The sequence below is a fragment of the Pygoscelis adeliae genome, unplaced genomic scaffold (assembly GCF_000699105.1).
Source record: "Pygoscelis adeliae isolate BGI_AS28 unplaced genomic scaffold, ASM69910v1 Scaffold156, whole genome shotgun sequence".
NCBI classification, from domain to species: domain Eukaryota; kingdom Metazoa; phylum Chordata; class Aves; order Sphenisciformes; family Spheniscidae; genus Pygoscelis; species Pygoscelis adeliae.
This window is the reverse complement of record NW_008825016.1, coordinates 4,088,593-4,101,877: the sequence shown is the minus strand read 5'-3', so window position 1 is coordinate 4,101,877 and position 13,285 is coordinate 4,088,593. Positions and strand designations below refer to the sequence as shown.

At 38.9% G+C, this 13,285-nt stretch overlaps 1 protein-coding gene across 2 annotated transcripts in view; it reads left to right on the top strand.

The window, feature by feature from the left end:
- Nucleotides 1–636: 636 nt before the first annotated feature.
- UPF3A (UPF3 regulator of nonsense transcripts homolog A (yeast)) overlaps nucleotides 637–13,285 on the top strand; it is a 26,682-nt gene continuing 14,033 nt past the window's right edge. For both annotated transcript variants that reach the window (XM_009326263.1, XM_009326262.1), the window contains exons 1-4: nucleotides 637–797; nucleotides 10,292–10,398; nucleotides 12,418–12,516; nucleotides 12,612–12,722. In XM_009326263.1, coding sequence (XP_009324538.1) covers nucleotides 685–797; nucleotides 10,292–10,398; nucleotides 12,418–12,516; nucleotides 12,612–12,722 — 430 coding nt within the window. In that variant the 5' untranslated portion in view covers nucleotides 637–684. The remainder of the gene's footprint in view (nucleotides 798–10,291; nucleotides 10,399–12,417; nucleotides 12,517–12,611; nucleotides 12,723–13,285) is intronic.

Here is a 13,285-nt window from a genome sequence, read left to right as displayed (position 1 = left end):
TCACGGCCGCAGGGGAATCCCTGCTCCAGCATTTGGGGCCCCTCCTCCCTTCCTTCTTCTCTGACTTCGGTGCTCACAGAGCTGTTTCTCACATCTTTTCCCATTCCTCACTGCCATGCAGTGTTTTGCCTTTCTTTACAGATGCTTTCCCCAAGGCACCACCATCATGGCTGCGGGGCACAGCTGTGCCTCTGGTGGTTCCATCGGAGCCGGCTGGAACTGGCCGTGTCTGGCATGGGGCAGCCCCGGCCTCTCCTCACAGAGCCCGCCCGCGAGCCCCTGCCACCAGCACCTGGACACATAAACCTAATACGCTAAGATACTGTTGTAATAAAAGACTTAAAAGTTAGTTTAAATCATTTTAAGAAGAGATACTGTAAAAATTTTGTGTAGTCAATATGTATTTTTTTGGCAACTTGTTAAAATCTTTTGTTATTGGCTAAATTGCAATGGTTCTCAAGCTCTTCATCAGAATATTTCAGTTACCCAACAGTTTTACAATGTTAGCAGACACTGAGATAGGGAAATTGTTCCATCTGTCAGCAAGTCCAAGAAGGTAAATCGCTAAGAGGCTAATGCTCCAATTGAAGTTCGAGGAAGAGCTTTTAAAGAGGAGTAATATGATTTGTTTAGTCTCTTTCTACAGTATTTAGATCAAAGATAAATCTCCATTTTCTTTTATATATGCAGGTCGTTATTCGACGGCTTCCTCCTTGTCTAACTAAGGAGCAACTGGAGGAACAGCTACATCCTCTACCTGCCCATGATTATTTTGAGTTTTGCACTGCTGATCCCAGGTGAGGATGAGCTGTTTGTGTAGGTTTTCAGGTGCTTAAAACCTAGTTAAGGTATTTTGGACATATCAAAGCACATAATTTTTCCCTTTTTGTTAGTTTTGTTAGGTTACTTAAAATATTTCTGAAAAGTTGGATACATATGCAGAGACAATGCATTTGTGCCCTTTTCTTTTACACCAGTGATTTTAAAACAGAAAATTTTTGTATATTAATAGGGCATAATTTGGTTTGAAACCCTGATGTTTCTTTTAACCTTCATTGGTAAAATGCAGCAGACTGTTTTATTGGCTGTGAGAAAGAGTCAACCTAGGGCATATACCACAGAAGTTTTTTCATGAGTGCCATCTGAGCTTAGTTTCTTTGTTTGCTTATGTGTTTTTGTATTTATTTCATACAATTTTTCAAATAATCCAGTTTTATTTTTCTCTCATTCAAAACAAAAAAAAAGGAAATAGTGATTGATTTAAAATAAACTAGAATTGTTAGTATATTTATATAATCAGTATCACAGTGGTAAAATATGATTCCCTTTCCGGGAGAGAAGGAACTTGACCATTAAAATAAACAAAATACCCTGTATGCTACATCTGCATGTGTTCTGAAAAACTAAAGTACAAGATCCATCTTGCCTGCCTCAAACTATCTTAGTGTGCAATAAATCATCCTCCACAGGCACCAGATTCTTTCCATTGACTACAGAGAAATCCTGGATGTTTATTGCTGAACAACTTTTAAAGTTAGGGGTGACCGTGGGGTCAGAGCAGATAGCCTTTCCTTCGTAGGGAATTGTTTGTGGCAAACTAGACTTGGAATGGTCTAGTTCCTGGGCTGATTTTATTTGAAAGAATGCTGCCACTTCTTGCCACCACTGTGTTATTAGATAGTTAACTCTGATTATATAGGTTCTCTCAGGGCTAATTCCACAATCGGAAAAGAACAAATGTCTGTTTAGCAAAACTTTATGGCAGTTGCCTGACCTAGGTAGTTACACGTATGTGCAGCAACTAAATTGTAGGTGCTTCAGCTTTTCTGGTAGAACCACAAAGGATGTGAAGTTAGGAAAGAGGAGTATTTAGTCTGAAAGTCTTTGTAGTTACTTACATTTCTCTTCTGAACCTTGTCATCCGTATTTCCAAATGGGTCTCTTTAAGGCTTCTGTCCCAGCTGTTCATTTGATAAGGGGAAAATATCAAAGGCAAACAAAAAATTCTCTGAAGAAGAGTGTCTCTGTCTGCAGTGTGTTTAGCTGCACAAATGCCAGGAAACAGTTAAAAAAACTGCAATTTTAATTTTCCAGAACAATTGTTGACATAAGAATTTAGGGAGTCGGCCATCTTAGAAAAGAGAAGGCACTGACAACAGTTGTACATATAAAGTTTCATTTTTCTCTCTACTTTTATGTGATGAAATTTGGAGTACTCAAAAATCTTGCTGTCCACTCATTAATTGCATCTCCATGTCAGGTTACTGATGAAAGATATTGTGGGTTTTCTCTCATGCTGTATTATTCATCATGTACTTTCTTATAGCTAGGGACAGAACATAGATATTTTTATATATACACATATATATCTTTATATATATGTGTATATATAAAAAGTTTGTTAGATGGCATATATGACACAGTAGCTCATTCTGGTAGAGGGTTGAGGACATGCTTAAAACACCTTAAAAATTGCCTTGAAGAGCAGATCTTGGCAATTAAAAATAACAAAAAGTGTGAAGAAAATAAAGCTGTATTTCTTATATTGTTTTCCTACTAGACTTCAAGATGCAGCAAGCAAAGAATACACATTTTTAAACTTTTTTTTGAACTTGAGATCTCTGATATGTGTTACTTGGATTGTCAGTTTCCTTGAGTCCTGCGTATAAGCCCTGTAATAAAATTATGATCTGGGAGAAAAATGTTATCTTCCTCCTGAGTTTCGGATTCATGCTCTCTTCTGCCTTCTTAAATTTAAACTCTCTAGAAAAAAGTGTTTTCATAGAAGTTTGAATTTTTCAGCATGAACTGTTTCATATTCACTTTTTTTTTGCTTCATTTTGCTTATTAAAAATTATGCTTTCGTACAAAAGATGTGTTTTTTCAGAATGGGTTTATCTTTACAGGGTTTGTATGGCTGCAACTTTCTTTCAGCAAACTACACAGTTTAAATGGGCATTTAGCTGCAGTTATGCAGAGTACTGGCTTGACTGATTATTTGTTCTTTGACTGGCCCAGGATCACCTTGCACCCTTTGCACCCTTTGTTTGAATGCTGACACATACCCATGTACATCGTTTATGATTTAACTCTTTACATGTTCATACACTCTAGAATATACAGTGAACTTTCAGAAATTGGTAAGTTAAAGACAATTGTAAGTTAGAGTGAGTCTTAATCTCCTCTTATCCAGCAGCAAACTATTTTCTGAGCACAGAGCATTGTGTTGCAGTAATCTCATAGAATCATAGAATCATTAAGGTTGGAAGAGACCTCTAAGATCATCGAGTCCAACCGTCAACCCAACACCACCATGCCCACTAAACCATGTCCCTAAGCGCCTCATCTACACGTCTTTTAAATACCTCCAGGGATGGTGACTCAACCCCTTCCCTGGGCAGCCTGTTCCAATGTTTAACCACTCTTTCAGTAAAGAAATTTTTCCTCACGTCCAATCTAAACCTCCCCTGGCACAACTTGAGGCCATTTCCTCTCGTCCTATCGCTTGTTACTTGGGAGAAGAGACCGACACCCACCTTGCTACAACCTCCTTTCAGGTAGTTGTAGAGAGCGATGAGGTCTCCCCTCAGCCTCCTTTTCTCCAGGCTAAACAACCCCAGTTCCCTCAGCCGCTCCTCATAAGACTTGTTCTCCAGACCCCTCACCAGCCTCGTTGCCCTTCTCTGGACACGCTCCAGCACCTCGACATCCTTCTTGTAGTGAGGGGCCCAAAACTGAACACAGTATTCGAGGTGCGGCCTCACCAGTGCCGAGTACAGGGGCACTATCACTTCCCTACTCCTGCTGGCCACACTATTTCTGATACAGGCCAGGATGCCGTTGGCCTTCTTGGCCGCCTGGGCACACTGCCGGCTCATGTTCAGCCGGCTGTCGACCAACACCCCCAGGTCCTTTTCCGCCAGGCAGCTTTCCAGCCACTCTTCCCCAAGCCTGTAGCGCTGCATGGGGTTGTTGTGGCCGAAGTGCAGGACCCGGCACTTGGCCTTGTTGAATCTCATGCAGTTGGCCTCGGCCCATCGATCCAGCCTGTCCAGGTCCCTCTGCAGAGCCTTCCTACCCTCCAGCAGATCAACACTCCCACCCAACTTGGTGTTGTCTGCAAACTTACTGAGGGTGCACTCGATCCCTTCGTCCAGATCATTGATAAAGATATTGAACAAGACTGGCCCCAATACTGAGCCCTGGGGAACACCGCTCGTGACCGGCCGCCAACTGGATTGAACTCCATTCATCTGTCATGTTATGGACGGTTCACAACATTTCAGAAAACTCTGTGGATGTGTCTTCACGCCACTCCAGCTAACAGGAGGAGCCACAGGACAGGGTGGGCATGTTCTTTCTACAGTGCCCTCTGTCTTTCACTGATTAGCTTTTTTCTAGATCCTGTACTGTGTGCACAGTGGCAACCAATCCAGAGAATTCAGTGATAATAAAACATGGGAAGATTAAAAGCAAATTTCATGTTACCTAACAAGAGAATGATTTGGAGAAGCTACTCAGTGAAGAGGATCTGTTTGTTGGAAAGAGGAAGGGGCATACAAATGTTTTCATGCAGAAGCAGACAAATTTGCCTTAAGAGCTGTAACATCTCAGTTTAAGCGCATCCTGTGTAACTCTAGATATCAGGAGTTTCTAAGAGCTCATTCAGATTTCTGTGGAGTACAGACTTTTTCTTTTACACAACACTGTTAAACCGTAGAACTCCTTGTCAGAAATTGATGCCAGAAATGATGGAGGTTGAAAGTGGTTCAGGAGCAGTTAGACAAATACTTATCTAGACAAATACTTATCTATGAAAACCTATTAAACACAAGGATAAAAGTTCTGCATTACGAAGTGCCTAGGCTGCAAGTAGCTGAAATAATATACTAGGTGAAGTGTCAGTGTGTAGTTTCCCCTTTTTGATAAACTTCCTCTAAGCATCCTCTACTAGTTGCTGTCGGAAAGAGGACTAGAGAGGTCTGACTGTAGTGGCTTCTACATACTTATTTCCAAGGTCATCTCACCCTAGAGGACAAAACAAACAAGATATGCATATCAACTCCCAGTTTCTCTTTTTTTGCAGTCCAAAGATTATCTTTAAATTTACAATGTCATCTTACAGGCAAGCTATAAAGCTTTTAAAAATTTCATTTGATTAAGTAATGTCATTAATGTATAACACTTTTTCAGTTACATCCATGTCAGTAAAATCATTTCAGAAAGCGACTGTTGCATTGTGTTTCGTTCATTTTTTCAGATTCATCTGATTCACTGCATGACATTTATTCTCTGTTGTACATTGACATCAAAATACAAACAAAACACTGTTTCTGTGACTGATTCTGTGGCTTTTAGGGATGTTTGTTGGATAGACACACTATCTATAGCTAATAAAGACTCTGCCTTCCTGACAGTCTGTTTTGTTCTCAGACTCCAAATATTAACTATTTTTTCCAGATACTCTTTTTTGTTTGCATGTAAATGTTTCTGAGTCTTCTAAAACTTGAGTCAAGTGATTGAACTCTGGCCCTGCAGTGTTTGGGTCATCCCTCAGGACTGGCACTGAATGCTGAGTGCTAGGACTTGTTAATAGTGTTGTGAGGTTATAGAAGTAGAGAGATCTGAACAGGAGCTTTGTTTATGTGAAAGCCAGTCAAATAGTCGATGCCATGCCATATATCACAGAGAGTGATAAAGCTTCTTGCAAACAGCACTCCTCCTTTTCCCTCCATAACCTCTTCCTAACATTTTGCTCAGGGTTATTGTAGGCAAATAGCATTAACGCTGTAGGATGGTGGTATGCACCCAGGAACTGCAGCTCTGAAGGGGCAGCACCTTTAGAGCTTCAAGGGAACTGCCACTACTGTGTTCTGGATGGAATGAGTGACAGTCTGTCATCACAACTCCATGGTGTTTCTGCTTCTCCACTGCCAGGCAAATTGTGCTCATTTATATCTGTAAAAAGGGAAGGCTAAGTTAATTGAAAATTACGCCAGTTCCATCCACTATGTGAATGACCACAGAAGGTGAGAGACAAGAGGATGAAGACCAGTGGATTTTAGCTTGACATGACAATGTAGGTGATGAGTTATCCGTTTGATCAGAAATTACTATGTAGTATATGAATGGATGGAGGAGTTTATTTAACACTCCAAAATTTAGATTTAGAGATCTATATATTTACATTTATATACATGTAAGTATATATGTTTTTTATATATATATACACACACCGTGACTGATAAGTTGGTAAGTATTTTTACTAAGATGTGATGGCTGTTTTTATAGTTTACATGTTGCTGTTTATATTGTAGATAGCTATTTAAAATTGCTTTCCTTTATACCAATCTTTTTACACAATCGTGTTAAAAGATACTTTGTAGAAGTAGTACACTATTAGAATGTGCTTGTTACTACAATTCCTATAAAAATAAGGGTTTAAAGAGATGATAGCCTAAGTATTATAGAAATACATGTAACCTACAAGACTGAATACTCTTGAATGCAGAGCAGAAAGCAAAGAAACTGTGTGTTGTACTGAAGAAATGTGTATAGTCAGACTCATCTGGGTTATTTCCATAGAGATTACTCTAAGTGATATCCCAGAGATGCCAACATCATGTGCAGTGCATCTGTCCAAAACATGATAAGGATGGAAAGCAGCATTATAGACAGCAGACATATGGCAAAATGGAACCAGCTGTCTGATTATAAAACTAACCAAGCAACCTCAAAACTGAATTTCAAATCCCAAATGAAATCTATGCCGGTAAATACTTGAAAAAAGGAGGAGGCACACCGAGTCCAGTGGCCCTTCTGTAGGACTCAGCTGGAAGGCAAAATCCTGAAAAGCAAAAGCTGTATTTTATCCAATAACTGCTGAATATAAAGTGCAAAAGTAGAGCAGGACTGTTTCTTCCTAGGAGAGGGTATTAGCCACGGAGTCCCTGTGGCCCTGTGAAGCCCCGTGAAGTCTTTGCTGCACTGTCACGGTGGTGGGTTTTCAGCGGATAGGTGAAGAGGGAATCCAGGGTGGGTGGAGGTATGGGAGCTGCAGTTGGAAGTCAGGTGTCTGAAACCCAGAGTAAGAGACAGTATTTCATATGCAGGCCAGTGCTAAGCATTTCCGATTTGCTACATTTAGTTAGCTTCCCATTCAAAGAGTGAATTTTATGCGGGTTTTTTTAGGCACACTGGACACTTTGCTGGGTAAAAAGCCTAAGGCAGGGGTCTTAAACACTCAGTGATCAGGCTTTTATACAGTAAGCATTCTGACATCTAACTTGCTCATATGTTTCTCATATGAGAACCAACTCTTCATCTGTAGAAGTGGCTCCATCAGAGAAGGAGCCTGTAGTTGCTAAGTGTTGTCATAGCTGTGTTTCTACAACTTTCTACCCTGATACATAGCAACAATAGTGGACAGACAACCCTATTTTATTGTGCTACTGTGCCCATCAATGTCCTACTGTGCACAAGCGTGCTTTTATATTTTTGTATATTTCTGCTGATGTGAATGAAGTTCTTGAAGATGTTAATAATGTATAGCAACAACATTGGATCTGTTATTTGCAAGGTAAATTCTAAATCTCTGCTTTCCAGAGTCCCGTTTATACATTTCAGACTCATTTTTTTCTTACTAATAAATGCTCAATAACCATACCAAATTTTCTCTGTTTTGAAAGATTCTGATAGGCCTAAGCTGAAAATGTTAGAAAAATATTGTGTTGTGTACCGGGAAAAGATTGTGTTGCCAAAGCAGATGAAACAGATGGCATTGATGTACAAGCTAAAGGAAACAAGGAAGTAATAACTCTTCGTATTTTCAGTTCTGTTTCATGATGGTTTGTGCCCAACCATAAGGTTCTGGTACTGCAGAAAAAATAGAAAATCCAATCATGAAGCTGTTTGCTGTGCACTGAGACAGAGAAGTGCCGCAATAATGTAGTGGCTGGGACACTTCTCTTGAGTCCCAGTCTTTGATCTACAGAAAGTTTTAGTATTTTACAAAAACTGAAGATGGATAAAACACTGAAATAGTTGTTTAGACTAGGAACTGAAACTCAGTTTCTCAATCTCAGATAATAATAACTGGGCTGAAAAGTAATGCTCGCTCAAGATTCCTGCTTTTTGTCTTGTGAATCTTCAGCACTTCAAGTGTATAATCATACCAATTTCTAATATCAGGCCTCATTTAATTTAAACATCAAAGAACATGAAACAGACGAATAGTCCTGTTAACGTGACAAAGAAGGAAGTTTATGTCTTCCTGGGAGCCACCAGTTATCAAAGAGACTTCTTCACTGTTCCAGCCGTTAGGCAGCACAGAGACATTCCTTCCAGCACAGCTATAGATTGCCACAATAAAATTTCCTCTTTTACGTATACTAGTAGGCCTTTTTTAAAGATTTTTTTTTTTTAACTGTATGTAATTATGAAAAGTGTTAACATTTCATCTTTTTGGATTTTTTGCTTTGAAACCTATGAGAAGGAAGCTGGCCTGTTTTCTCTGTGGTAACTCCACAGCCACCCTCAAGATACCTCGTGTTGCGTGTTGCAGACTGGAGGTTTGCACATCTGATCAGAGGACTCTGCAGGGTTTGCAGAACCCCAGGACAAAACACAAGCCACGTGCCACCATGCTCATTTGGTCAAGCTGTCTAGAGGTTGCTTGCAAGCGGTCCATAGCTGTGTGGCATCTGTGTAGGCAGTGGCAGATGAGGGAGCATGCCATGCCTGTAGTGTCTTTCAGCACTGCTTTGTGTCAGCAGCGTAGCCCTAGCCGTGCCCTAGCGGGCGTTCTTGTGGTTGCCTGCTTCCGGTTCGCTCAATGCTATTACCGTCCTAGAATATCAAAATATAGTGAGTACATATGGATGAAATAGCTCTTCCTTCGAATTAGGAGGTTTGTCCTCTGCATGCTGTAGAAACACTCCACAGCTGGTATTTGCAAAACATCTAAATGAAAAAAGCCCTCCAGTTTTTTGTTAAACATTTGTCCTGGCTACAATATCAAACACAAATTTGGTGGGTTTACAAAATCATTGGTTGGTAACTGACAGCATTGTTCTTTATGGTCACCTTCTAACACCCAAAGTGGAATCCATATGGATGCACATTTGAAAAAGAAAAGATTACTTGGTTTATAGTAACTGTATTGCTTTGAGCTGCCACCTGTGTGGATCCTGTGATCCAACCTATATTTTTGCTCTTTCTCACTCATTGTGAAATCCGATTCTGAAATAGCTATGGGATTGAAATATGGTTGCAACTGTGTGTGTTTATTGTCTCCTGCTGCTGATGGTGAGTTTGTCTGAAGACAGGCCATGTGTGGCAATAGTATTACGAACACGGGTATTTTAAAGTTATGGGCTTGTGTTCAGATATGTTCCAAAACCTGGCATAATACATAGGCATCATTGAAGGCAGTTTAAGACAAACTGTTTTACATCACAGTTGCAGGGGTTTAAAGCATGTACATGCCATGACTCACAGTAACTTAGCTGATGGGTGGTAATTCATTAAATTACCTCCGTTTCATTGTGGTTAGTGGTATGCCAACCTTGAGGTTTTTATCAGGCACATTAAACATTAACCCTTGGAGTGGGATCTATGCCAATAAATTCTTGAAGAATCAGAATTATTTTAGGTAAGTACCTGTTCTTTCTTTTGCTAGAAATGCTTTGGATTTTCACGGTAATTGTTCTTCACAACTAGACATTGCATATATGTTCATACACATGTATGTAAGATGGAGTTTATTTATTTGTATATAACTCAGTGGATTCATCTTGCCAATTATTAGATTATTTAATCTTTCTTAGAGGTAGAAATGTCTTTAAATACAGTGACAGCTTGGCAACTGCCCTTTCACTGGGAGCTTTTACTTTCCTTCTCCTGCTTCAGCGACAGAAGACTTAGCATGTCCAAGAAGTTGCCCAAAAACACTGCTGTTACTCATATCTCTTAAATCATGAAATATTAGACTTACAGCTTTGATCCTGCACAATGGAAGCATATGCTCTACAATTTAGGGGGACAAAACAAACTAGAAATGTTTGTCTTGGCTCAGAATAAATTTCACAGTTGTATCTAGGAAGTCAGTTGTTCAGTTCCTTTTTGTCATATGTGTAATTAGATATGTATATGTAAAGACTTCGATAGGCATGTTTAAGGTAGCCATTTCGCAAAGAAGATGAGAATTGCAGTGTGATCCTTTTGGTTTTACTTTTTTACTAGTCCTGAACAGAATAGTAAATAACAGAAAACAAATTGTTTCTTGTTGCAGCCTTTATCCTCATCTCTACTCAAGAGCATACATTAACTTTAGAAATCCTGAGGACATCCTTCTTTTTAGAGATCGCTTTGATGGCTATGTCTTCATTGATAATAAAGGTTGGACTATTTGTAAGATATTAAATGTGTATGTATACATATACCGTTTTAGAACATTAATTTATTTCCTTTTTGCTAATTATGACAGGTTTTTTTCCTCAATATACAGATGATTACGTAAAAATATATTAAAATCTATCACTTAAAAGATAATGAAGTGCAAAACATATTTGTCCATGCAGTCTTGCTTGTCTATGTGGTGTGCATGCTTTACCTGCATTCTTGTACCTTAAGCAGTACACTATCAAGATCCTATTAAGATAATTATCTTATGCAAGCTTCACAATTCATCACAACAGCAACTGAACACATTGCAAGCATGAATCATTACATCTCCAGTGTGTTTCTGTGAGATAAAGTTGTGCCACTTACTCCCATTTTGAAAAAGCAAGACGAAAACTTGACTTCATCATTTTGGTTGCCCACTTAGAGATACGTGCAGCTTGACTTCTTAGAGCGTTTGCAGACATCTGGAGTTGAGTTCCAAGAAGAAGAGCGACAAAATTGGTTGCCATCTTCAAAATGTTCAGTCTGCAAAAGTTTGCCCAACAGTAAAGAAAAACTCTGTAATGTAGGTGTGGGTAAATCCAGGTCTCCTGCAGTAGCATGAAACTGCCACAGCCAAGAAATGGTGCTTTCCCTTTAGCAGATCCTTCCTCATTCACTCATACCTTCTGGAAAAAATTGCATAGGTTGTATAAAACAGACATAGATATGTGGGTTTTTTGTATAGACATTGTCTATTCTGTGCACTCGATGTTGTGGAGGTCCTGCAAAAAGCAATCCTGTCCACTCTTACTGGAGAGTTGATCTCTAAAGAAGCTATCTGTCAAACTAACTAATTCCTCTTCAGCATTTCCTACCTGAGATACTTCGTAGCCTTCTAACTTAATCAGGTTTGGATGGATTTTCCTAGAGATGGAGAACAACACATTCCTTGCAGTGTGTGATTCCCAGATTTCAAATTCTGGGTGTTTTGATGAAAAACTAGAAAGAAACTATTTTTATGATTCTGCCAAGACTTCACTTTGTCTAAATTAAGCACATTCTTCAGTGTTATGCTGGACTGAAGCCAGAATATTCTGTACATTGCAAAACTGAGCTTGGACCCAGCTGGCCAGTTTGGCATGATTGTTTGTGCAAATCAAGAGCACAAGTTTTGATTGAAGGTGCCCTCTGGTCAGGCTTGTGGCAGCATTGCATTTATGAGGCTAAAATTAAAACAAGGATTACCAGGTTCAATAAGGTTAACAAACGTTCTAGCAGATTTAAGCCAAGTTTTCAGTGGGCTTGAGCGAAGTGTGATCTTGAACCTGCTGCAAGTGGAAACCAGGCGAAATTCAAGAACTACACACAGTTCTGACTCCAGTCCGAAGAAGAATCCAGTATTTAAGGCAGAATTCAAAACAAAGAATCCATGCCAGTAAACACAGGCAAGAAGTTGCGTAGTCTATCATAAACAGAAAAAAAAGAAGTTTCACACAATTCTACACTCTTGAGTTTTACAGTTTTTGTTCTGAAAGAAGGTGGTATGTTTTATTATTGCATATTACCCAGCATTTACTTATTTTTTAAGCTTTTTGGCAACAAAACTTTACAGAAGCAGTTCCATTGTTTCAGATTTATTTCCCAGTAGTACTTATCACTTGTCAGGCTGAGATTTTATGTAAATTTTTCTAATCAATGAATATCTGTGAAGAATTAAAAGGGAATTATAAATGATAATGCAAGAATTGTATTGTGCAACAGTAGTCATCTTCATCTTGACAGTCTTTGTTAGCATGTCCAAAAATATTTAATGTTTATGTATATCATTAAAAGACAAATGTATTTTGTTTTGAATCTAAAATACTGCTACATGTAATTTTTCAATAAAAGTTTCAGATGGGATTGTAGAAACATTCACCTTTGATTTCAAGTACGATTGCCCAACACAAGTTTCAAGAGTTTTGAAAATCTTACTTGAATATAAGGAATGTTTCTCCCCCCTCAAAAAATTAAGCACTGATCTCTTTTAAGGTTTGGAGTATCCTGCAGTGGTTGAATTTGCTCCATTCCAGAAGATTTCAAAAAAGAAGCTGAAGAAGAAAGATGCCAAAGCCGGGAGCATTGAAGACGGTAAACATATTTTCTTGGTGTCACAGTGGAAAATAGATTCCATTTCTGTCATGCATTGCAAAGTATTAACATAATCCAAAAATTTTTCTTCACAGATCCAGAATATAGGAAATTTTTAGAGAGTTACTGTGCTGATGAAGAGAAAATCTGTGCCAATCCTGAGATTCTTTTGGGAGAGATTGAGGCCAAAACAAGGGAACTCATTGGTCTGTTTTCTTGATTTTTCTTATTATTGAGAATATTAATCTTATTTTTATATCTTGGTGGTATTACCTGCAAGAGCTGACCTGTTCAGTCTAACAGAGATTGAGATTATCGCAGTTAAATTTTTGTTATCCAGCCAAGTAGTGACAGGAAATGCCCCACCTATTCTTTTAAGTCTCTCTGCATGGAATCACGTGACTTCACTGGAAGTTTTGCATGCACAGTGGCTTCAGAAATGGGTCCTTAATACTTCTGAATACTTACAGATGTATTAAAAGGTGGAAGATTTATTTTTAAAAGATAAAATAGCTGAATACTTAACGATTGATCCCTGATATTAGATGCTTTCATTGAAAAACGTGAAATCATCTCTCCTTGTTCTCACGGTCAAGATTCTGCAAAAGCTTTGAAAGTAAGGCAACACCTTGTTTTCTGTATGCATGCAGCATGACTTTCACAGTCTCGGGTGGGAATCTTTAGTAAGATCAACACTGAAATCTTCAATGCCAGTATGCAGCTTTCAGGATGACATGGAATATTGATGTGCTGTATCTCCAAGTGACAG